At 37.1% G+C, this 27,144-nt stretch overlaps 1 protein-coding gene across 1 annotated transcript in view; it reads right to left on the reverse strand.

Moving 5' to 3' along the window:
• LOC145266330 (uncharacterized) overlaps window positions 1–8,130 on the reverse strand; it is a 766,230-nt gene extending 758,100 nt beyond the window's left edge. Inside the window, exon 1 of the mRNA XM_080121918.1 lies at window positions 7,654–8,130. Within this exon, the coding sequence (XP_079978044.1) occupies window positions 7,654–7,985 (332 nt within the window). The 5' untranslated portion in view covers window positions 7,986–8,130. The remainder of the gene's footprint in view (window positions 1–7,653) is intronic.
• Between the last annotated feature and the right edge of the window lie 19,014 nt (window positions 8,131–27,144).

Raw genomic sequence — 27,144 nt, forward strand, 5'->3', positions numbered from 1 at the left:
CAGCAATCATATATATATGTGTGTGTGTGCGTGCGTGTGTGTGTGTGTGTGTGTGTGTGTGTGTGTGTGTGTGTGTGTGTGTGTGTGTGTGTGTGTGTGTGTGTGTGTGTGTGTGTGTGGTATAGGGGGCTCTGTGTAAAGGTAGTATTTGAATCTCTGACTGTTGCACCACATAAGGGTGGACAGAGATCACTGGTCCTCACTCATCTCCTAAATCTCTCACTTGCTAGCTCCAAGAGTTATACCCTGAGTACTGGTCTCATCAGGCCTGCCAAACCTTGTGAGGGGACGGCGTTGGTGCAGCATCGCTAAGCAACGTGTCCACTAGACTGAACTAACAGTTTGGGTCAAGGACCAAAAAATAGCTGGGATGGTGTTCAGCTGCACAGAAAGCTTGCCAGGGTGGATCAGGCCCTTTAGTGTTGGCAACTGATCTAGGGGATTGAACACTCTTACAAGAAAATCCTGCGATCGTTTTATCATCTGACATGTGGCACAGGGTGCACCTGTACAGACGATGTTATGCCTGGTCTAATCATTATCATCTCATTGACTATGTCATTGTACGTCGTTCTGATAGACAAGATATAAATGCTCTTACAATATCGGAGAATGTTGGTCAAATCATACATTAATCTGCTCAACAGTCAGGATGAAAATCAAGCTGTTAGAAATCAACGTAATTCTTCCATCAAGCGAATTGATGTAGGCAAGTTGAAGGTTAAGGAGACAATGCATTCGTTTTAAAAGGCTACTGATGAAAAGCTGTCCTCCGTTGCATGCAGCCTTTGAGATTTGTTGGTGTGAGGAAAAATTTACTCGCCCCAAAATATTTTTACTCGTCCGACTTTATGTCTTTGTTTCACTCAATAGTAAGAAATAATTTTACAACAATTCAAGAAATTACCGTGTGTATAATCTAACAAGAAAATATTTGTTTAACTCTTGTAAATCAACTATTTTATTACTACAAACATTTCAGTAAATATTCAACAAAACGTTAAAATACAACACCAGTTTCTTTATATATCATCATTCATATTATTGTTCCATAGAAATAAGAATCATTTCTTCAGATGCTTGACGGAAGATGCGTTTTTTTCCTCTTTCAAATATTCGTCTTTACTTTTGTAAGCATGAAGTGTATGTAGCTGTGGCGTCGAAGAATTTTTTTCCAAATGAATTTCAAAATCAGAGAGCTAAAGGAAGGTGACATTTTGACTACACACCGAATGTGTAAATTTTACATCTTGTTGACCTTTAGCGTGACCACTATTTTTTCAATACGATATTCCAACGGTTTCACAGCTAGAGATGAAAGAATTCACAAATGATGAGACATATGTCATTCTAAGTCACTGCATATTTGCCGGTCGTAAAATAAATGAGTTTTTCCCGTTTCTTTATTTAAAGAAATTTTATCGACTGGCGGGCGAGTGATTTACGACTTTTAGTCGCCCCAAGAAATTTTCAGTGTATGACTCTGCCAAAGAGTCATTAGGATATGTTCGAAGAGAAAAACCAAGATTGGTTTAATGAAAATGATCTAATTATCGCCCCTTTACTCATTAACATGCATCAAACCCATCAAGTATGATTTATTGACAAAAATTCTTCAGTGAAATACAAGGCTTTCAGAATGGCCAAAGGTTGGCACAATCTCGGCTCCGGAAAATGAAACAAAACTGGTGGGAGCGGAAAGCTTAGGCCTTACAAGATGCGGCGGATACATGTGACTTTAAATCATTCTACCAAAACCTCAAGGGGGTGTTTGGTCCCATTTCAAGGGGGGTATCTCCAATATTTTTGTCGGATGGTATTCTCCTCACTGATAAGAAAAGAAATTACTAAGCGTTTAGTTGAATACTTTTCAAATATTTTAAACAAAGAATCGACAGTGGATCGAGGAGTGATTGATGATATTCCTCAAAGGCCAACCATCGAGGCGCTTGCTGATACTCCATCCATGTCGGAGATTGAATGGGCTGTAAAGCAACTTTCAAATGGTAAGGCTCCAGGTGATGACGGCGTACCTGCAGAAATATACAAATGTGGAATCCAACTGCTAATCAGGAAACTAAGTGTCCTGTTTTCATTAATATGGGAACTTGGTACCGTGCCACAAGAGTTCAAAGACGCGTCAATTATTCACCTGTTTAAGCACAAAGGAAATAAGTGTGAGCGTGATAACCATAGAGGAATTTCTCTTTTGTCTGTTGCTGGTAAGATTCTAGCTCATGTATTCCTAAACAGACTCAATGGTTCAATCTGTAAAACTGTGCTCCCAGAAACCCAGTGTGGTTTTAGGGCAGGAAGAGGTACTGTGGACATGATCTTCAGCCTTCGGCAACTACAGGAGAAAGCGAGGGAGCAGAATAAGGACTTATTTGTTCCATTCGTTGACCTCACAAAGGCATTTGATACCGTCTCTAGGGATGCCCTGTGGACTGTTTTGAGGATGCTCGGTATTCCAGACAAGATGTTGAATGTGATTGTCTCCTTTCACTGGGGAATGGTGGCTGTAAACAAAGTGAGCCATTTTAAGTATCAAATGAAACTAAGCAAATAGAATCGGAGCAAGGATGTGTCCTTGCTCTGATCCTATTTGCTCTTTTCTTTTCGGTGATGCTTGAGACAGCTTTCAAGAACACCTTAGGAGGTGTGGGTGTTGAATATCGATCAAGTGGAGGATTATTTAACCAGCAACGGTTCAAGGCCAAAACCAAGACTTCTGTGCAGACTGTTCTTGACCTCCTTTATGCTGATGACTGTGCTCTTGTCACTCATAGTCTTGATGACATGCAGAACATCCTCAACAGCTTTTCTGGTGCATGTAAGGCCTTCAGTCTTATAATTAGCATAAAAAAGACTGAAATTATTCACCAGCCAAAATCAAACGCTACGTCCTCTTCACGGCCAGTGGTATATGTTGATGGTGAAGCTTTGAAAACAGTATCTTCTTTTACATACCTCGGATCTGTTGCGTCTGTTGTATGCTAAATTTGAAAAGGACATCCAAAGTAGAATTAATAAAGCTAGTGAGGCATTTGGTAGATTGCGACACAGATTCTGGAACAGCCAAGATGTGTCTTTAAAAGTGAAGGTGGCAGTCTACAAATCTGTTGTTCTGCCTACTCTTCTGTATGGCGCCGAAACATGGACCTTGTACCGCAAACAAATTAATCAACTTGATTCCTTTCATATGATATTCTGCGTTCTATTTGCAACGTTGGATGGCAGGATCGTGTTCCAAATAGTCAATTACTGAAGATGTGAAATCACTGGTATTGAATCATTTTTGATCAGGATACAAATGCGGTGGTTGGATCATCTTGTAAGAATGGATGACTCAAGAGTTCCTAAGCAACTTTTTATGGGCAACTGACAAGTTCTTGCCGTTCAATAGGGCGTCCCCTGCTTCGTTACAAAGATAAACTAAAAGACAACCTGAACTGTTGTGAAATTTCTTCGAATTCCTGGAAGAGATATGTTTTCTAGGGATCAAAGAATTTGAACATAACCGGCTTCGTAATAGACGCCCTCGTACAAATATGAAGGCAAAACACCAGAAAAATCCACCTAAAAATGAATATGTATGCCACTGTGGTTTCAAAGCACGCAACAAAGCAGGGTTATCTGTTCACTCGAGAAGGCATCTTTGACCGACGAGCATATGCAAGTTCACTATCTACGAAGGAGTGTGCCGGATGTCTACAGGATTGCAATTATGCATGTGGTGTCTCAGAGCTTAGGAGCTGCTGAAGATTGCATACTGAACCCTCATTCATCGTCTTCGATGAGAGAATCCGCCATATATATATATATATATATATATATATATATATATATATATATATATATATATATAGTCGACAGACTATGGATACCCTCGAAGGGGTGCCTGCACGTGTAATTTTAGCGACAGGAGCTGCGCAATCTCCAAGCACACCTCTCCTGAGTCGACATTGTTAAATACTAGTGGCAAGTGAAGTGTATGTACATAACGACTGGAAACAAATGCCGGGATAAGCGGAGAGCACATACAGCGCCTCGAATTGCCAAATGATCAGCCATCTGGTACTAACCAGACTAAACGGTCTGTCAACGTGATTATGTAATATATATATATATATATATATATATATATATATATATATATATATATATATATTAGAGAGAGAGAGAGAGAGAGAGAGAGAGGGAGAGATTACTAAAGAGACGTGTAAACATCAAAGCACGCACACTTGCATCGGGAACACGTGGACATTAAATAGCATTTCAAAAGCTACCAGGCAAATATATTCCCGGGAAACTAAATGCAAGAGGGATTCGAATGATTACACTTAAAAGGACGCTTAGAATCTTAAGACAGTCTCTCGGTTGGAATATATTAGACGACTGGAAATTGTCTAAAATTGTGTAACACGGATATAGGAGACCCGAATATGAGAAAAGCGGATATAAACGAGATTTTCTCTGGTTCCAAATTAGGGCCTGTGTTAATCTACAGTATAACCCTGATATAAGAAACCCGGATATAAGTGTAACCCGGGTATATATATATATATATATATATATATATTATGGACAGTAGAATAGAACTCTAAATCTATATATATATATATATATATATATATATATATATATATATATAGAGAGAGAGAGAGAGAGAGAGAGAGAGAGAGAGAGATAGATAGATAGATATAGATATACACATATATATACAGGCATATATATATACATATAAATATATATCTACATATATATGTAGAGGGAGAGAGAGAGGATATAAGAAACCCGGATATAAGAAACCCGGATATAAGTGTAACCCGGGTATATATATATATATATATATATATATATATATATATATATATATATATATATATATATATATATATATTATGGACAGTTGAATACAGCTCTAAATCTATATATATATATATATATATATATATATATATATATATACATATATAGAGAGAGATTACACATATATATACATACATATATATATACATATAAATATATATCTACATATATATGCAGAGGGAGAGAGAGAGAGAGAGAGAGAGAGAGAGAGAAATCAGTAGTAAAGACAGAAAATGAAAGTATAAAACTATATAGTAGTTTCATACATTTATGTACATTAGTGATCGGACGATTCCGATATTTTCCTGATTCTGATTACGTACTAATTTCTCGATTCTGATACAATTCCCGATTCCAATTCTTTATAAATCACTAAATATTCAGCGATAAAATTGTTATTTTTTTTTCTGATGACATGTGACATGTGCACATATTTTTCAAATGCAAAAACGCGCTTGTGTGTGGGGGTAATTTATGGATTTAAGTTTTACTGATAGTTGAAAAGAAAGCAGATATTTATTTCATTATTACTATTATTAACAAAATTAATTATTACTAAAGCGGAAGTTTTTCTTTTTGACACCCATGATAGTATATATATATATATATATATATATATATATATATATGTGTGTGTGTGTGTGTGTGTGTATATGTATATATGTATATATATGTATATATATATACATATATATATGTATATATATGTGTGATATATATATATATATATTATTTTTAAAATATAATTTTTAAAATATAATTATCCACTGACACGTGTTTCGTCGTCCACGACTCATCGGAGTGGCTGTATCTAGCGAGATTCGAAATCGGGACTCAACGGCAATGAGCCTAAACCCTTACCCCTGGACCATCTCGCCGACTGTCTGGATATATCGAGATTTACTTAGATGTTGTTTTGGTTTGGTTTTAATTCAATCATTTACGAAAGAACATTTTTACCTAAATGCGAGTTGGGAATAATTTTCCCTTTGCCTACACATTATGGACAATATGAAAAGAGTTCCAAATCGATTATTTATATTGATATTGGCGGTTTCAATATAATATATATATATATATATATATATATATATATATATATATATATATATATATATATATATATATATATATATATATACTAGCAAAAGTACCCGTCGTTGACTGGGTTACAAAAACAGCCTACATAAAATGGACTCTGATTTATGAAAGTATGATAGATTATGAAAAGGAAGGGTTGTAAAGAGATAGCTTCGAATTTGGGGGTATCAAAACCAAAGCAAAATATGATAAAAGTAAAAATAAAATAGATAAACTCCATAATTTATTATACCATACCTGTTCACACTGAAACACTTATCACAATATTCTGTGGATCTATATTAAAAAAAAACTTGTTAAACTTTGTGACATATTTCTATTTTATGGAGGTCAGATGCGAACGAACACCCCATAATTTTATTATATCATATTTCTTCAAACTGGAAAATAATTATCAAAGTATACTTACGCAGATTGATATGAAAAGTCTTTATTAAAGTTTGTGGCTATTTCCATTCTATGGGGGCCAGGCGCGAACGCAGACCCCACAATTTTATTATACCATCCCTATTTAAGTTAAAACATACTTATCAATGTATTATTATGTACATCTATATCAAAAACACTTGTAAACGTTTTTTTTTTAATTTTTTAATTTTTTATTTCCATACTTTGTGGACCAGGCGCGTACGCAGACCCCACAATTTTAATGAATCATCATTATGCCAGATCAAACATACCCATTTCTGTGTATCGATACATCTTCTATCATTATATGTGATCAGTTTACTATGATAGTCAAGGAGCCTATTCATGACCAGACACACACGTTCAGATTTATATTATAGAATATATATATATATATATATATATATATATATATATATATATATATATATATATATATATATATATATACGTGCGCATGCGTATGTGTGTATTTAATTTCGATTTTCTCATTTTATAATTTATTTATATTGTTTCTTGTTAGTTTTTAAATACTGTTAGTATATTTGTCCCGGTGTAAAATGAGATCCGATTAAAAAGGGGCTGTAATTTTTGGATAAGTATGGCTTCTAGTAATTCGCCCAATAATAATAATAATAATAATAATAATAATAATAATAATAATAATTATATATGCATATATATATACACATATACGTATATATATATTCATATGTTTATACATATACATATATATACATATTCATATATATATACATATACATACATATATATATATACTACGTACATATATACATATACATATATATACACATACATATATACATATATATATACATATACATATGTATACATATACATATGTATACATATATATACATATACATACATACATATGCATTCATATATACTTATATATACATATATACTTATGCATCCGTATGTACTTATATATATATATATATATATATATATATATATATATATATATATATATAATCTGAGGTTATTGTTTTCCAGAGTTAAAGTAAACAACGAAGTTTAATAAAACAGATTTTATATATATATATATATATATATATATATATATATATATATATATATATATATATATATATATATTGTGAATACCAACCTATTAATCTAATCTATGGGCATTCTTGAAATTCTAGAGTCATGAACGATCGATACACATGTTCCAAAGATGAGAAACGTAACAGGTGCTCTGATTCCTCTCCATGCAACCAAAGAATAAATAAAACAGGTACTTACAGAATGGTTGTTAAATTGTTGATATTTTCTGGTAATTTGGTGAGGTTTGTCTGCGAACAGTCGACCTCCCTTATACCGGCGTGGCGTATTTTACACCGGCAACTACCCAGGCAGATGTATGGCATTACCGACCGAGTCTGGAGATTTTCTGATATGGGTCGTATTCTCTCCGGGTGCAAGGGTCGGCTTGGCAGTATCTGGGTATCGCCCAGAGTGACCGTTGCCCCTGTGATCTGGCTGTTGATAAGAAAAAGAAGGGAGATGAAGGCTTGTTTTGAGGTGACAAGCCCCGGGTAGATTCGAACTCGTTTCTGGAGTTTTGTATGCGACATGTTACGCGGAGATTTGTAAATAAAACGTGTTAGTGTTTTGTTCGATTTTTTCAAATTCTGTTTCTTTTTGGGGATTTTTGTTTGTTTGTTGTTTGTTTGCTTGTTTGTTTGTTTGCGTGTTTGTTTTAAATTTGGGAATTGCTAGTTTTTTAGTGGAATATTCTAATTCATTTAATTTTCTCTTCTGAGTGGATACCACGGAATCATTCAGATATCCATAGGTCGATTTGTCATGATTAAAAAATAAAAATTAATACACATCTCTCCGCGTACTTGGACACGTTTCTCTATTATGTTGATAATAAAACTATATATATATATATATATATATATATATGTGTGTGTGTGTGTGTGTGTGTGTGTGTGTGTGTGTGTGTGTGTGTATACCTCCTAACTTCGAGTTAGATTGACTCGAGTTCTAAAGTTATTTTTAAAGAATGTTACCGAAGGTATGGGCGCAGATTGAATTAACACATTATAGGTTCTGCTTTTTTGAGTATTTTTCCTCTGGCTTCGAATGTACTCAACCGAATAACGAGTACATAGTCTTCAAATAAAACATTCACAGCACGAACTCTTCTTCATACCACAAATGTATATTTTTTTTGTATATCTGTGTGTTTTTGTTTTTATTTATTAATTTTTTTTTCCTTACCGTTCTGACTGGGTCATTCCAAATCCACCGCCTTTTTTTTATTGAGATGAGGCGGGAGGTTTTAGGTATCCATTGGTTGGACTACAATATATTTTTTTTAATCCGGATCTACGTTAACGTTTTTGTTGATAATAGCACTGTGTTAAATTAGAGCTCGCTTGACTAAAGAGTTCTAAAGTTATTCAAAGAATTCCACTAGGAGTGTAGCGGGGAGGCAAATTGAATTGGCACATTATAGGTTCTCCTTTTTTTTCTTTTTTTTTTTTAGAATTACTTTCCTCTGATTTGGAAGGTGCTCGACTGAACTTCAGTCCTTAGTTCAGCGTTTCAAGACATTCACAGCACGAACTCGTTATCCTACCACGTATATGTATCACTAATACCGTACTGAATTATTTAACCCAATAAACAGATCGAGCTGTTTATTTTTGGCTTGCTATGTTGAACGTGTAGTACTCGTTGCTCGTTCCAGTAGAGGAAGATATATGTTTATGCTCACTTAGTTGTTCGTCTTCTTTTATTGTATTTTTTTTGTCTTTAATCCATGCTTACATTCGATGACAACCGAAAACCTGTTCATATCATCCCTATTAGACGTACTTGCCCTTGATCCAGACAAGATACGCTATTTAAAACAGCGTGATCTCAATGACAATTGTTGATTGTGGCACGAGGCAGGATATGAAAACACACTGCTTTCAATCTTCATCGCTCGGCGTAAAAAAAAAAAAATTAAAATTAAAAATAAAAAAGGACGAAGACAAGAACGACTGATTATAATAGTTGTTGGTTGTTCAAATAATTTTTTAAAAAAACAAAAAAAAACAAAAAAAACACGTTGATTACATACGACGCGTTTCTATCATTTAAAGATGTTAGCTCTGTCGTTAAGTTTCCGACTTGTTTTTAGGAATCGTAGGCTTCTGATGTGAGTTTTCTCAAATCGAGGTCTGTTATCGTCTCCTGTACAATCTCTGTTGGTCTACTACTTCAACTACTCCGCTCGACTACTATCGCTGTCTGACGACTAGTGCTACTGCAGCTCCAACTCCTTACAGATGCATTAATCGTCAGCGTGTTCGATATAGATGTTGTCGGAATCAATCGAGTGGATGCTAAAGCAGGCAATGCGATTTCGTGACAAGTAGCAGGTTCTTGGTTGGTTCAATCGTACTATAGGCATAGTTGAAATAGCTCACCTATTTCCTTTGTTTGTTTGTTTTTTGTTTATTTACTTTTTTTTATTTTTTATTTATTTTATTTTTTTTTCGACTAGATTTGTGGATAGAATTGTTAATTTTAGACAACATTTTCTTACTTCGACAGAATAAAAAAAACCGACTTCGAAATCTAGTGGAAACGGAAGCAATCTCTTCTCGTCTTTGCAACCCCCTTCTATGATATTTAAACTAGTTTTGCTGAGGACTTCTCCCCCCTCCGCCTCAATTTCTGAAATGGCCTTGCCCTGTTGATTCCTGACCCTATGCAGTTCTAGGAGGCCTAACCTTTCCAGACTTTACCTTCTCCTATTGAGAATAGGAGGTTAGTTTATTACTAATCGCCTAGAGTGCCCCCGATAGGAAATGCTAACGGGGCTGGCCAGGTATTTTTGCAGATCAGAGTCCTCCTCGTCGAGAGTGCTGAGTTTTTAAGCCTACTGTCCAACCCTTGTGTCATATTTGTTTTTTTTTAATCAATTTTCACCCCAAACAAGGTGCAGTGCTACTTTAAAAGATGGGGCTACTATCGGGGACATAATTTGCAGGAGCATTATGAAGGGAGATGAGTAGAAAGATGTTTGTTCACATTACATTTGAACTTCTGCATATCAGTACAGTTGGGAAAGCAGAGCTCCGGAAGGGAGTTCCAAAGACTTGCAGTTCTGGGGAAGAAACTATTGGGGTAAAAGGCTTTCTTACACCTAGGGATCTCTACTGTAAAGGGGTGGGACTTAGTTGCTTGTCGGGTTTGTCGGGGATAGTTACGTCGAGGAGGTACAAGTGCTTGTAGTTCGTCAGAGCATTCACCATTAAAGTACTTGTAGAACAGGCAGAGGAATGCAACATTTCGTCGATGGGACAGAGGCTGAAGCCTAGATGACAGTTCAGGACCTATCAGGTTGGCGACTCTCTTTTTGAACCCTGTCCAGGAGTGAGAGACAAGCAGCAGATGCACCAGCCCAGATGTGACAACAGTACTCCATACATGGGAGAATGGTGGCCTTATAGAGGTACAGGATACTTTTAGGCGTAAGTAATTTTCTAACAAAGTAGAGGGAGCCCACCTTCTTTGCAGCAGCCTTGGCAATGCTCTCAATGTATCTATTCCAGTTCATGCTTCCTGTAAACGTTAAGCCGAGGAGTTTAAAAGAAGTACTTTCAGGTAATGTGTTCTTTGCCATTGCTATTGGTAGTAGAGAAGGTTTCTTGTACTTATTGAAGGAAACAAGCTTAGTCTTGGTAGCATTGAATGTGACCATCCATTTTTGTCCCCATTCCACTAAATATTGGAGGTCATCCTCTAGTGTTTCTGCCATTTCCTTAGATATGTGTTCGTTTGTTTTCCTCTCATGCCTGTTATAGAGAGTGGTGTCATCGGCAAATATACCCATCTCCGAAACAATTTTATCAGGGAAGTCATTTATGAACATCAGGAATAATAAAGGTCCAAGGATAAACCAGTGGGGTACTCCCGCATTTATATCATATTGTTTAGATGTACGGCCGTCGAGGACAACTTTTCTCTTACTTAAGAAGAATTTAATTACATTATGCTTTCTTCCAGTGATACCATACGATCTAATTTTTCTAAGAAGACCGTCCTGCCATACCCTGTCAAAAACCTTAGATATATTGAGGGCTACCACTCTACCCTCCCTTGTTTTGTCCAGTGAACGGTATATACGTTCAGAGATTACAGTTAAGATATCTGGAGTCGAACGGGTTTGCCTAAATCCGTATTGTTTGTCGGTCAGGAGTTTAGCAGCTGTTAGGTGTTGGACTAGGGCTTGATTTACTAAGGACTCAAATATTTCTCACCGTGGGAGGAAGAAATAAATACCATCGGTACTGTTTAAACTTCGTACTTACCCATGGCGACCGAATATGAGCTCCATTTTGACTCTTGTGATAAGCTGGAAGCTCCCGACCTTACTTTGGCCGACAGGCACGAATTGGTTTTTCTGAGTTTTACGCAATAAAAATATATATCAATCTTAATAATATATTATTTATTTATTTATTTATTTATTATTATTATTATTATTATTATTATTATTATTATTATTATTATTAAAATATAATCTTTTTTATATAAATGGATTTGAAATATGACAAATTGTTTATTTATTTTCAAATTCTTTCAAATAATTGATAAAGAATAAAATCAGTACTTTTGCATTTTTTTTTTTTGTTTTGTTTTTTTTTTTTAGAATTGGATTTTAAATATATTACAAATTTCCAAATCATAAAAACCATTTGGGGGAGGGGCGACAAAAGGAAGGTGGACCTGTAAATTCACCCTTGTCCGTTCGTCCATTCGTCTGTCCGCACTTTGCTCAATAACTACGTTTTGGAATTTTTTTGAAATTTTGCACAAACATTAAACATGACATGAGTAAAAAAAAAAAAGTAACAAAACGGATTTTCCAGGAAAACTCCGGTTGCCCCCCTCCCCAGGGATGCTTTTAGGGTCATCATCATCATCATCATCATCATCATCATGACGGGCTCCTTGCCCCCGGACCAATGTGACTCTTCCTCTCTAGAGTTTCCTGTCATCCATCAGCTACCTCAGATCTTCAGTTTGTGTTATTTGTTGGATGTACGAGGATCTGGGTCATCCTTTGCTTGCGCGTCCCTGACGTGGAGTCCATAGCAACACATCACTCACCAATTTATGCTTGCTCCTCAGACAGTGACCGGCAAAATCGTAGAGGGGCGACAAAAGGAAGGTGGACCTGTAAATTCACCCTTGTCCGTTCGTCCATTCGTCTGTCCGCACTTTGCTCAATAACTACGTTTTGGAATTTTTTTGAAATTTTGCACAAACATTAAACATGACATGAGTAAAAAAAAAAAAAAAAAAAGTAACAAAACGGATTTTCCAGGAAAACTCCGGTTGCCCCCCTCCCCAGGGATGCGTAGGCGTTTCTCCTTGATGTTATTTTCTACATAGTCACCACCTTTCTTAATGCACATTTGCGAAGAATTCATTAAACATTTATTGATCCTATTCATTTGCAAACTAAAAATAGTATTAATAGCCGCACTGATGAGCTGTGAAACAGCGAAACAGTACTGTATGTGGATGACTGTAATGCTCCCTATCTTGGGTTGAGCATATTGGAAAGTGATATACAAATTACCATTAGCGTATTAAGCGATGCTCTTTGTGTAAACAAATTGAGCTTAGGTATTTGGACAATATTAAAACATTGTTAATTCACTGCCCGCATAGCAACAGCCGAATAGCGCAACGGTTAGAAGCTCCTACTGTCATATGGGCGGTCGGGTTTTGATCCTGGCTTGAGTTAGTTACCTGTCTTGCCGTTGTGATGAGCTGTGAAACAGGGAAACAGTACTATACGTGTATGACTATATATTATTATTATTATTATTATTATTGTTGTTGTTGTTGTTGTTGTTGTTGTTGTTGTTGTTATTATTATTAATATGATAGCGTGTGTGTTATTTTCTGTGTCATGCTTACATCCGGGTCGTTTAATTGTTATGTACTTTCATTTCTTGTCATAAATAATTTTAACCATAAATTCTTACTAAGTTTTTGTTTCGGCTTCGATTATAGCTGATGGCACTCAAGTTATTTTTTAAAAAATTATATAAATAATTTTACTACGAATTCTTCGAATTCGATTATAGCTAATGGCACTCCAATAATGTATTTTTTGTAATAATTCTACGAAGGGTTCCTCATAAGTATTGTTTTCGGTTTCGATTTCAGCTGATGGCACCTTAATTATCTATGTTTTATAAATAATTTTATCAAGAATTCTTCATAAGTTTTAGTTTCGGTTTCGATTATAGCTAAAGCCATATATATATATATATATATAACGGTTTGAGATTCGGTTTCGATTTCAGCTGATGGCACCTTAATTATCTATGTTTTATAAATAATTTTATTGACCTTTACATTGAAAAGCAGAAGATTAAATAGGCGATATTCGAAAACGAGGCCACATCAAAAGGAGATCACTCTCATAATCTGGGGAAGAAACTATTGGGGTAAAAGGCTTTCTTACATTATATATATATATATATATATATATATATATATATATATATATATATATATATATAACGGTTTGAGATTCGGTTTTGATTTAAGCTGATGAACTCAAGTCATATAGATAATTTATTCATTTTTGAAATCGCAACCTTATTATATATAAAAATCGATAGAACATTAACTCTATAATGATATATACGAAATGTTCAAAAATTCAGATATCGCATTTGAGCGCATTTTACGACCTGGCTACGCTGATCGTCCCTGCTAGCTTTGATAAATACTTCTGCAGTTTTAGCAAAATACCTACAATAATATCAGAGCGTCTCCATTTTCGTTGAATATATTACATATGAAATAGAACGCTATGGAATTTCCACAGGTCGCACTAGTATATATATATATATATATATATATATATATATATATATATATATATATATATATATATATGTGTGTGTGTGTGTGTGTGTGTGTGTGTGTAGTCATCCACACACAGTACAGTTTCGTTGTATCACAACTCATCAGTGCGGCTAGACATACCCCTTTCCACAGTCGTGTATCCAACCTACAATCGTCGTGTTGACACTCGGCAGTTCCAACCATCGGACTACAGAATCAGTGCCCGTTATTATTTTCCTCATGTATCTATTAAATTAACATTTACCCGTAGCACAGTGCTCAAACTATCAGTTTGTTTACAAACAAATAAATAGTAGGCTTCGTTTAATTGCTTAAATACGCGTCGGTTGAAAATATATTTAAAAGTGCTCAACCCAAACAGGGGGGAGGGTAATAGTCATCCACATATAGCACTGTTTCGTTGTATCACAACTCATCAGTGCGGCTATATATATATATATATATATATATATATATATAGAGAGAGAGAGAGAGAGAGAGAGAGAGAGAGAAAGAGCTAGAGAGAGAGAGAAAGGAAGAGAAAGCGAGAAAGAGAAAGAGAGAGATAAAAAAAATGAACAAACCAAGTTATGTGTTCATTAACGTATCGTGTTTATTGTTAGACTTCTTCTGGATGAATGAAATGAAGAAAATAAAACATTAGTACAATATTTGAAAAAATATATTTTGGGGCATTGTAATGAAATATATATATATATATATATATATATATATATATATATATATATATATATATATAAAGTCGTAAGGGCTAGAAGCTCCGACTGTCGCTTGGGCGATCGGGTTTCGATCCTGGCTTGAGGTAGTTGCTTGTCTAGCCGTACTGATGAGCTGTGAAACAGCGAAACAGTAACGTATGTGGATGACTACTATATATATATATATATATATATATAGTAATTTATAAAATATATATGGCGATTAAGCTACCCTGAATATTCTGCGTTTCATCCAACTATAGGATTCGTCAGGCTTATGCGCGAATTTTGTGGTTGCTTCTTGTTTTTATATATGTTGAGGATTTCTAGTTGGCCAATCAGCTTTCTAGTATCCACCGCGCCCCTTCCTATCAGCCAATGGACATGCATTTTATCAAACAAAGGATCTGTTTTAGAACTAGGTTAGTGGTTTTAGGTAGACGTTCTCCTTTTCTCTTATATACATATAAATATACCTATGTGTACGCACATACATGCACATATATATACACACATATATATATATATATATATATATATATATATATATATATAGATATATATATATATATATATGTGTGTGTGTGTGTGTGTGTGATCGTTTATGTATATTCATGTTTATTTAATTTATTTATTTCTTTGTTTTCTATTGTTATTGTTAGTTTTAAAGCTATTTTGTATCGCTATCCTAGAGTAAGTTTTATTTTGTGAACACAGTTGTTTGCTATTTCCCGCCTACAGTTTAATAAATTTTGAGGTTCTTTAAAGTATAGGATAGAAAATTTTTCATGGAGGCATATTTTACATGGGTCGTCTAAATGTCTGCATGTGGTAGCTTGTCTCATTATTTTCCATTCGACTACCGGCGAATGTCCGCTTTCTTTGAGTTCCCAGTATTTATTCGCTAGTGTTGTTTTTATACGGTCTTTTTTTATTTTTTTAATGTGCTTTTGTGGTCATAGTATCGGGTTTTGAAATCTAAGGAAGTCATGCCTATGTAATATTTCTTGTTATTCGGGTTTTCTTTCGTAAATATTGTTGCTTGATAAACTACGCTTTTTGTTAGACATTTATTTTGGACTGGGCAAAGTGTGCGGTGTCTACAATTGCATTTATCTTGTTCGTTATTAGTATTTTTATTTATGGTATGGTTGTTCTTGTCCGGGGTTGGTTTGTTATTATTATTATTATTATTATTATTATTATTATTATTATTATTATTATTATTATTATTATTATTAAACATAATACCAACAACTATAATAAAATTAAAAATAGAAGAAAAAGAACTATAATTTGGTATACGGCCCCATACAATCAAATGTTAAAAACAAAACTTGGCAAGAAATTTCTAAATCTTATTGAAAAACACTTTCCCGCAACCAACCCCTTACACAAAATCTTCAATAAAAATACCTTGAAGTTATCTTACAGTTGTTGCGAAAATTTAGAGATGATAATTAAGGCACATAATAACAAAATACTAAATGAAAATAATGTAAACAACAACAAAATAAACAATAAAAAAGTAGACACCATGACAGAAATAAAACCAACACTAGCAGAAATAATAATAATAAAAATAATAATAATAATAATAATAATAATAATAATAATAATAATAATAAACCAACCCCAGACAAGAACAACCATACCATAAATAAAAATACTAATAACGAACAAGATAAATGCAATTGTAGACACCGCACACTTTGCCCAGTCCAAAATAAATGTCTAACAAAAAGCGTAGTTTATCAAGCAACAATATTTACGAAAGAAAACCCGAATAACAAGAAATATTACATAGGCATGACTTCCTTAGATTTCAAAACCCGATACTATGACCACAAAAGCACATTAAAAAATAAAAAAACACCGTATAAAAACAACACTAGCGAATAAATACTGGGAACTCAAAGAAAGCGGACATTCGCCGGTAGTCGAATGGAAAATAATGAGACAAGCTATCACATGCAGACATTTAGACGACCCATGTAAATTATGCCTCCATGAAAAATTTTCTATCCTGTACTTTAAAGAACCTCAAAATTTATTAAACTGTAGGCGGGAAATAGCAAACAACTGTGTTCACAAAATAAAACTTACTCTAGGATAGCGATACAAAATAGCTTTAAAACTAACAATAACAATAGAAAACAAAGAAATAAATAAATTAAATAAACATGAATATACATAAACGATCACACACATATATGTATATATATATGTGTGTATATATATGTGCATGTATGTGCGTACACATGGGTATATTTATATGTATAAAAAAAAGGAGAACGTCTACCTAAAACCACTAACCTAGTTCTAAAACAGATCCTTTGTTTGATAAAATGCATGTCCATTGGCTGATAGGAAGGGGCGCGGTGGATACTAGAAAGCTGATTGGCCAACTAGAAATCCTCAACATATATAAAAACAAGAAGCAACCACAAAATTCGCGCATAAGCCTGACGAATCCTATAGTTGGATGAAACGCAGAATATTCAGTGTAGCTTACTCGCCATATATATTTTATAAATTACTAACTAGCTCTACCTTCGTATTGAGCACTTTAAAAGTAAATACTTAACGTTTACGCATAAATCTATACTTTCGTATATTAAATTTATGTGAATAAATGAAGTAGTTATATATATATATATATATATATATATATATATATGTGTGTGTGTGTTCAAAACAATGTCGTTTTTTGACATTCAACTATATATAAAAACGACATTATTTTTGCACCAACCTAATATATATATATATATATATATATATAAATATATATATATATATAAATATATATATATATATACATATATATATATATATATATATATATATATATATATATATATATATATATATATATATGGCGATTAAGCTACACTGAATATTCCGCGTTTCATCCACTCTAGGACTCCTCAGGCTTACATACATACATATATATATATATATATATATATATATATATATATATATACTCCATTTAATCACATAAATTAATATACGAAGGTATAATTTTATGCGTAAATTTAAAGTATTTACTTCAATAATGCTCAATACATAGGTAGAGCTAGAAATTGATATATATATATATATATATATATATATATATATATATATATATATATATATATATAAAACCAGAATAGGATTTTCAAATAAATATAAACAATTTTTATATCTACAGACACGAGTGTTTCATGATTATGCACTCAGCAGTGTAGGGGTTGATAATTGTTGCTTGCCAACCATTATCTTTATAGACTAACGTCTTTCCTCCAGGTCACCAGACACTAACACATAGACGGAAAGAAATTAAGTAAATACGAATGTCATTTCGGGAGGGGGGCGTTCACAGTTGACAGTTAAACAGAGTATTGAACGTCAGGAAGTCGAAATGATGAGTTTTCATTTAGGTTGACCTTTCCTCTTAGAAAGATCAACTTTTTTTTAGCTTTTACTTCATTCCCATAATAAGACCCGACTTTAATTTTCTTAAACAGACCTCTTAACTACAATATTTTTTAAAAGTATATAGTAATCATTTGTTATACCTATAGATTCTAGTGTTTCATGATTTCAGTGTAGGAAGTGATATTTACCGCTGGTCGAGAAATTCGAACCAAGTCACAAAGCCGCCCTTGGCTTTGTAAGCTAGCGTTTTTTTCTCCAGGACAGTTGTAATGAATACATAAATGAAAGGAAATTAAGTACTTATGAATGACATTTCGGCGGGCGTTTGAAGTTGACAGTTAGAGGATTCATAACAGGGAATGTATAATATGTGTGAATGTGCAATTAGTTATTTTAAACTTTAAAGAAGCCCAAAATTTATTGAACTGCAGAAGTGAAAAGTGTATTCATGCATAACATAGATTTTTATCTTCAGATAAAAACACATAAAAAATACATGAATAAATAGGTTTGGTTGTTTTGTTTTACGTCATATCAACCCTTTTCGAGTCATTTAATGCCGAATCCAGTTATTTTGGAGCTTAAAGAATAAAAACTTTCTACAAAATAACTGGATACAACATGAATAGTATTTCCAAAATAACTTGGAATTTTTACAACTGAATTTTGGCAGGTACTTGTGGACAATTCTAGTTCGATTTTTAGAAACCTTGATTTTTTTGGTTTACGTTTGTAGATGATTTGCTTATCATTGCTAGATATGCTTATAACTCGAACTGATCAGTTAAGCAACGTTGAGGCTGGTTAGTACCAGATGGGTGACCATTTGGGAATTCTAGGCGTTGTATTCGCTTTCCGCTTATCTCGGCATTGTTTCCAATCGTCCTGAACCTCCACTTGTCCACTGGTATTCAACAATGTCGATTCAGAAGAGGTGTGGTTGGAGATTGCGCAACTCTTGCTACAAAAATTTCACGCACAGGCACCATTACAGTGCTGATCCATAGACTGCCAAGACTAAAGGAAGTCATATATATATATATATATATATATATATATATATATATATATATATATATATATATATAAGTGAACGTGCCTGTGTGTCTGTGTATCTGTCCGTGTGTCTGTGTACATTGCCCTACGCAATAACTCTGTCAATTTTTACTCTACAGACTCGAAATTTGATATGCAAGGTACTGAGATTTGGGAAAATCGATGTGATCGGTTTTCGGACAGAAATTTGTCGATTAAGGGGTCAAAGTTCAACAATTTGACCTTTGAGAACTCTACCAAACTCCTCCGACAATTTTGGGTCCATACACTTGAAATATTAGATATAGGTTCCTTGGACATGGATCTAACTTAATAACTTCATTTGAGCCCAAAAGAATAAATGTTAAGGGGTCATAATAAGGGTCAAAGCTAAAAAATATTACCTTTTTTCTTTTTTTTTTTTTGTTGCTCAGTATACACCTCTAAACACCCGGGCCAGGCCTGGCCGAAATGCTAGTATATATATATATATATATATATATATATATATATATATATATATATATATATATGTGTGTGTGTGTGTGTGTGTGTGTGTGTGTATATATGTGTGTGTATATATATATATGTATGCGTGTGTGTATATATATATATTGTGTGTGTGTGTGTGTGTGTGTGTGTGTGTAATGCACACAGGGTGATGTGATGCGCAAGTGTGTTAGCTATAAGGTAGCGTTTTGGCTTACGCACCATCTCACTCTCAGCAACCACCACTGGCTAGCCTTGCGCGAAACGAGAAGCCGAGTGCGTAAGTCTTCTCCTGTCAGTACACAGCCTCTCCATCATCAAGACCTCTGCTGTGCCTCCTCGTGGTCACATACGGTAACTGGTTGTCATGCGACTCCAGGCTGAATCAGTAGAGGATCTCGGAACAGTAGGGAGTCCCAGAGGGACTGTGCTACGGCCCACCGACGTGTGGACATGCCCTGACACATTACCAATCCCTATCCCAGCCATGGGTCAAATGACCTCACTGCCTTGTGAGAGCCATGGAAATGGATAAGGCTAGGGGAGCAACCCCGACAGAAACGATGGAGTGGAGCCCCTTAGGCGGTTGGATGGCATACTTGCCTCCCTCCGGCAGCTCCTGCACCCTTGTTCGTCCCCAGCCGTCTCGACTATGTCTTGCCGTTGGAATTGGGCGGGCCAGGACGAGAGAGTGAGGCCGATGCAGCGCAAGTCCCCCTCACTATAATCCAAATCCAGCGCAAGTCAGGGTGTCAAACATTGCGTCAACACCAAGCCCTGTGGCGATGGGCGAGCGGCAAAGCAGCAGGTGTGGAAATCACTGGGAGCTGTAGCTGCAAACCTGCACACAGGCGGCCCAGAAACTGGTCGTACTCCACTCGACCGAAGCAGCGAGGGGGTGCAGGCAACTGGCTGGCCGACCGAGCAGTCCTTTTCAGGATCACTCTGCTCGCCTCCATGGCATGAGGACGGGGCGATAAAAGGAGCCCTAAACATAGCTGCTTCACCATCACCCCTGGCCAGCATACCGCGGCTGGCGGGGTTTCCCTCACAGCGGTCGAGACATGAGAAAGAAAGGGTTGGTGCTTACCTTAGCATCATGGAATGTCCGTACTTTGCTCGACAACACCAGAGCTGACCGACCCGAGAGAAGAACTGCTCTCGTAGCAAGGGAGCTTGCCCGTTATAAGGTAGACATCGCAGCCCTCAGTGAGACTCGCCTCTCAGACAAGGGTCAACTGACAGAGTCAGGTGGCGGCTACACCTTTTTTTGGAGTGGACGCAGCGGCGAGGAGCGCAGAGAGGCTGGCGTGGGCTTCGCCATCAAGACTGAGCACGTGAGGAAGCTGGTTAGCATCCCGGACGGCATCAATGACCGGCTGATGAAGATGCAACTCCCGCTTAACAAGGCAAGAACCGCCACACTGATCAGCGCCTACGCACCAACCATGACTAACCCCAAAGATACCAAGGACCAGTTCTATGAAGATCTGGAAAGCCTCATCTCCGCTGCTCCGCAGAGAGAGAAGCTCATCGTCCTCGGCGACTTCAATGCCCGCGTTGGCATGGACCATTCCACTTGGGACCGGGTCCTTGGCCACCATGGAGTGGGCAAGTGCAATAGCAATGGCCTACGGCTGCTCAGCCTTTGCGCTGCACACGACCTTTCCATCACCAACACCATGTTCCGCCTACCCACCCGTAACAAGACGTCGTGGATGCACCCACGCTCCCACCACTGGCATCTGATTGACTACGTCATCATCAGGGCAAGGGACAGGAGAGACGTAAGATTGACCAAGGCTGTGTGTGGTGCCGACTGTTGGACAGACCACCGCCTGATCATATCCAAAATGTGCCTCTACATCCAACCCAAGAGGCGGCCTCAGGGCCAGAAAGTCACAAAGCGCCTTGACCTGGAAAAACTTAAAAGTCCAGAAGTCATCCATGAGCTTCAGGAAGCAATCAAAGACAAGCTATCTGTCCCCCTCACCATCTCGGACACTATCGAAGATCAGTGGGCACACCTCAGAGACTCCACCTACTCCATCGCTCTCGAAATCATTGGACCCAAGCAAAAGAAGCACCAGGACTGGTTTGATGAAAATGACTCTGAGATTCAGCCCCTCCTGGAGGAGAAACGCCAACTTCTCCGTGCACATCAGAGTGACCCCAAGTGTTTTGCAAAGAAAGCTGCATTCATCAACATCCGCAGCAAGGTGCAGGCCAGACTCCGCTCCATGCAGGATGCCTGGCTCAGCGCCAAAGCAGATGAGATCCAGGAGCATGCCAATAGGCAGGATATGAGGAAGTTTTACGATGCGCTGAGGGCTGTCTACGGTCCCCAGTCCCCTAGCTCCTCCCCCCTGCTTAGCTCCGATGGAACAACTGTCTTGAATGACAAAAAGCAAATCCTTGATAGATGGGCGGAGCACTTTAACAGTGTGCTAAACCGACCATCTTCCATCAACGATGAAGCCATCGATCGACTACGCCAGGAGCCTATCAACGAGGAGCTCGACATCCCACCCTCGTCAGAGGAAGTAAGCAAAGCCATCAAGCAACTTTCCTCTGGGAAGGCCCCCGGCCCCGACTCAATTCCAGCAGAAGTATATAAAGCTGGTGGACCTACACTGCTTTTAAGACTAACAGAACTCTTCCAATCCATGTGGGAGAGTGAAGAATTACCGCAAGATTTTCGTGATGCTACTATCGTTCACATTTACAAACGCAAGGGAAATCGTCAGTCATGTGACAACCACCGCGGGATATCCCTTCTTTCCATCGCCGGGAAAATCCTGGCCCGCGTCCTTCTCAACCGCCTGCTGGTGCACCTTGAAGATGGTCTTCTTCCCGAGAGCCAGTGTGGCTTTCGAGCGGGCCGCGCGACGACTGATATGATCTTTGCTGCACGCCAACTGCAGGAGAAGTGTGTCGAGCAGCACCGGGGCCTCTTCACCACGTTCGTCGGCCTGACCAAGGCCTTCGACACTGTTTGCCGAAATGGCCTCTGGCGGATCATGAAAAAATTTGGTTGTCCAGACAGGTTCATCGCCATTGTCAGGCAGTTCCATGAGGTCATGACCGCTCGTGTCCTGGATGACGGCGACCCCTCAGAACCCTTCCCTGTGACCAACGGGGTCAAGCAGGGCTGTGTCTTAGCCCCGACGCTCTTCAGCATGGTTTTCTCTGCCATGCTCCAGGACGCTTTCAAAGACAGTCACTCTGGCATTGTCATCAAGTACAGATGTGACGGGAAATTGTTTAACATCAGGCGAATGCAGGCAGTCACGAAAGTGAGGGAAACCATCATCAGAGACCTTCTCTTTGCCGATGACTGTGCCCTTAATGCCCCAAATGAGATAGAGATGCAACGTCAAATGGACGGATTTTCCACCAGTTGTGACAACTTTGGTCTCACCATCAGTACAAAGAAGACAGAAGTTATGTACCAACCCGCCCCAGGAGATGCATACCATGAACTCGGCATCACTGTCAAAGGACAGAAGATCCATGCTGTGGAGCAATTCACCTACCTTGGCAGCACCCTCTCCCGCACCGCCAACATTGACATTAAGGTTAACCATAGGATCTCCACAGCGAGCAGTGCATTTGGAAGACTTAGAGACAATGTGTGGAAGAGGAGAGGCATTACACTCGCAACCAAACTGAAAGTATACCGAGCGGTCGTCCTGACAACCCTACTCTACGCCTGCGAAACTTGGACGCCATATAAAAGACATGAAAAACAGTTGAATGGCTTCCACCTCAGATGCCTCCGTAATCTTCTCAACATCCGCTGGCAAGACAGAATTCCTGACACAGAAGTCTTGAAGCGCGCGGGGCTCCATACCATCACCACCATAATCCACAAAACCCAGCTCCGGTGGGCAGGCCATGTCTATCGCATGCACGACAGCCGAATCCCCAAACAACTTTTCTATGGGGAACTCAGCCAGGGAAAGCGGAATGCAGGGGGCCAAAAGAAACGATATAAAGACTGTCTGAGAACGTCCCTAAAAGACTTTGACATCAGCCCCCAGTCTTGGGAGAGTCGCGCTGCTAAACGTTCGGCCTGGCGTTGCGTCATCAGCCTAGGAGCCGACAGGGCAGAGAATCAACGCATGACACACGACCAGCAGAAGCGCAAGAGGAGGAAGGAGAGAGCTGCCTGTTCACAGCCTGCCGATACCGCCTTCACGTGTCCAGAGTGTGGAAGAGTCTGCCGAGCACGGATTGGCCTCATCAGCCATCTCAGGACCCACAAACCCCTGACGCCGAATTGATTGACACCTTGGTCATCGTCGATTCCGACGGACGAGCAAGAAGAAGAATATATATATATGTGTGTGTGTGTGTGTGTGGTGTGTGTGTATATATATATATATATATATATATATATATATATATTGTTTTGAGAAAAAAAAAGCTAAGAATTATTTATAAAATGGTGATCAACATTTCATCCCTATTGCAGGGGACATCATCAGGATATCAAAATGAAAAATGCAGAATAAAAAACGATTATAGACCATATGCGGGTGAAAAGGAAACAATATTATAATCCTACCCATTCCGGGCAGGATTATATTTATAGTTCCTGCCCGGAATGGGTAGGATTTTAATATTGTTAACTTTTCACCTGCATATGGTCTATAATCGTTTTTTATTCTGCATTTTTCATTTTGATGTCCTGATGATGTCCCCTGCAATATGAACGAAACGTTGATCACCATTTTATTAATTCTTCGGTTTTTCTTTCTCAAAGTTTTAAGTGTTCTATTTTAAAATAAATACGTATTTTTCTCTCTGAGGATTAAAACTTAATGAACCTCTCTCTCTCTCTCCTCTTTTTCTCTCTCTCCCTCTCTCTTTCTCTCTTTCTTTCTCCTCTTTCTCTCTCTCTCTCTCTCTCTCTTTCTCTTACTTACATATTTCTTGTTCAAATTCTCCTGGCTATTTATGCGCATTGTTACTGGTTTAAAATAACCAAAATTATAGAAGCTGTCAAAAATATATGGCAATTAAGCTACACAGATTTTTTTGTGGTTCATCCTAGTGAATATTAGTCAGGCTATTGCATAGGATCTATATAATGTAAGGAAAGAAATAGTCCGTTGCCTACAACATCGAGCAAAAGCAATATATAGAAACAATAATACATAGCAAGAGGAGAAAGACAGTATAAGAGAAACCTTCCACTGAATAATCGGATATGACTGACTACATGGGGAGGGAAAGAGGAAACCATCTGCCCTTATAGGACGAAGTAAAATTATAGAAAGGGAGGAACGGCGGGCACTCAAAGAAGGGGCGCATATGCTAGTCAGACCTAGTATAGAATTAATATACACGCAGAAAGAGGATATTAATGCACACACATACTGAATTAACAATTCATACGAAAAAAAAAGAACAATAGTTACTCAAAGATAAAAAAAAGCTATAAATCTAACGAATCTACAGCCATTCCTTATAAAATAGTTTGTTTTTTCACATTAGCATAGACATAAAGTTTTAAATGTGTTATTTTTAAATAAAAATGCACTTCTAGATCTTAGAAAGAAAAATTAAAGAACGCTCTCCCCCCCTCTCTCTCTCCCTCCCTCTCTCTCTCTCTCTCTCTCTCTCTCTCTCTCTCTCTCTCATATCTTTCGTACAAATCTTTCTCCCGGCTATTGATGCGTATTGTTACTGGTTTAAAATACACAAAATTATTTGTGCAAATGAACTTTCACGAAGTTAAAATATCAAAGTGGCATGACAGATTAGACAAGTATATATAAGTGTGTTTATATTTTAAGATAAATATATAAGATAAATAATTTTTTTTATTTTGGAGAAAAAAAGCGCAAACACATGTCGCCGTTTGACTTTGGCAAAAGACATTTATGCCAACAGTGACTAACACATCCGCGGACTTCTATCCAGGAAATATTTTATATGTCCGACAGAAAAGATGATTTAAAAAAAAAGGTCAGAACCTGATAAAGACTTTTTTTTAAGTCGAAAGGGTGTTTATTCGTAAAGATAAATTATTTATTTTGTAGAAAAAACACACATGCACATTTTTATTGGCTTTCAAAATTTATAAAATATACGAAGTGCTTTAAATAAGTTTCCAGACTTTTTTTTGTTAGTGCGGGCATTTAAAGTTGTGGAAGACTCTTGAAACTTCAGCATGTTATTGCTATACATCCTATGAGATGATTAACAATTTTTTATGATTCCAGGTTCAAATGAACAGCCAACGCAGGAATTGAAATACGCGCTTCTAAAGCCTGACTGTCACAGCTGGTGAATTTCAAAAATACAATCTGGACCTGAGGACACTTTAGAAGAATGATATGCAATAAAATGCTATTTTAAACTTGGAATAAACGTATGGAATGCTTCAGACTGCTTTTGGACCATTGTTAATGAATCGGGCATCAAATTTAAGTGGCATAAGAGATTGAAGGAAGGCACGGAGTCAGTGAGTTATGATAATATGCGTGGGAGGAGTAAAGCAGTCAGAAGACCAGAGTTGATTGGCCAAATAAATAATTTCATGGATAAGGCCCGTCATGTGTCTATCAAGGCAATAAGTGCACAGTTTGATGTCAGTGTGGGAACTGTACACAAAATTATTTACGAAGAACTGAAGATGCGGAAGATTTATGCAAATTTGTCTCCAGAGTTCACAGAGAGGATCAGAAAGAAAGACGTTGTCATGGCAGCAGGGATATCGTCGAACTGATCTCTTCAGATCTCGCAGTTCTAATGTTCTGGTAACTTGCGATGTAAACTGGATCTACTGCTAGAGTTTCCAGTAGAGGCATCCTAGCTCTCCCAGACTCAAATCCACCGAGAAACTTCTGATGATCCCTTTATTTGAGAGCAAGTCCAGGAGCTACATGTACTGAGTTTCCACTTGATAGACAGGCAACAAGGAATACTATGTTGAGGTTTTAAGGGAGTTCAGAAAGAGAATCCGTCGGAAGAGGCCAGCACTCTTACAAATCGGGTCAGTGACATTTCCATCAGGACAATGCGCCAGTCCAAAACTCCATCCTTGTCACAGACTATTTGATCAAGATAGACATTAAGACAATTCCTCATTTTAAATTCCTAAATTGTGATATGTGTGTGTGTGTGAGAGAGAGAGAGAGAGAGAGAGAGTGTGTGTGTGTGTGTGTGTGTG

Source organism: Euprymna scolopes, chromosome 41 (genome assembly GCF_053919585.1).
Source record: "Euprymna scolopes isolate OS-2025 chromosome 41, ASM5391958v1, whole genome shotgun sequence".
Lineage (NCBI taxonomy): Eukaryota > Metazoa > Mollusca > Cephalopoda > Sepiida > Sepiolidae > Euprymna > Euprymna scolopes.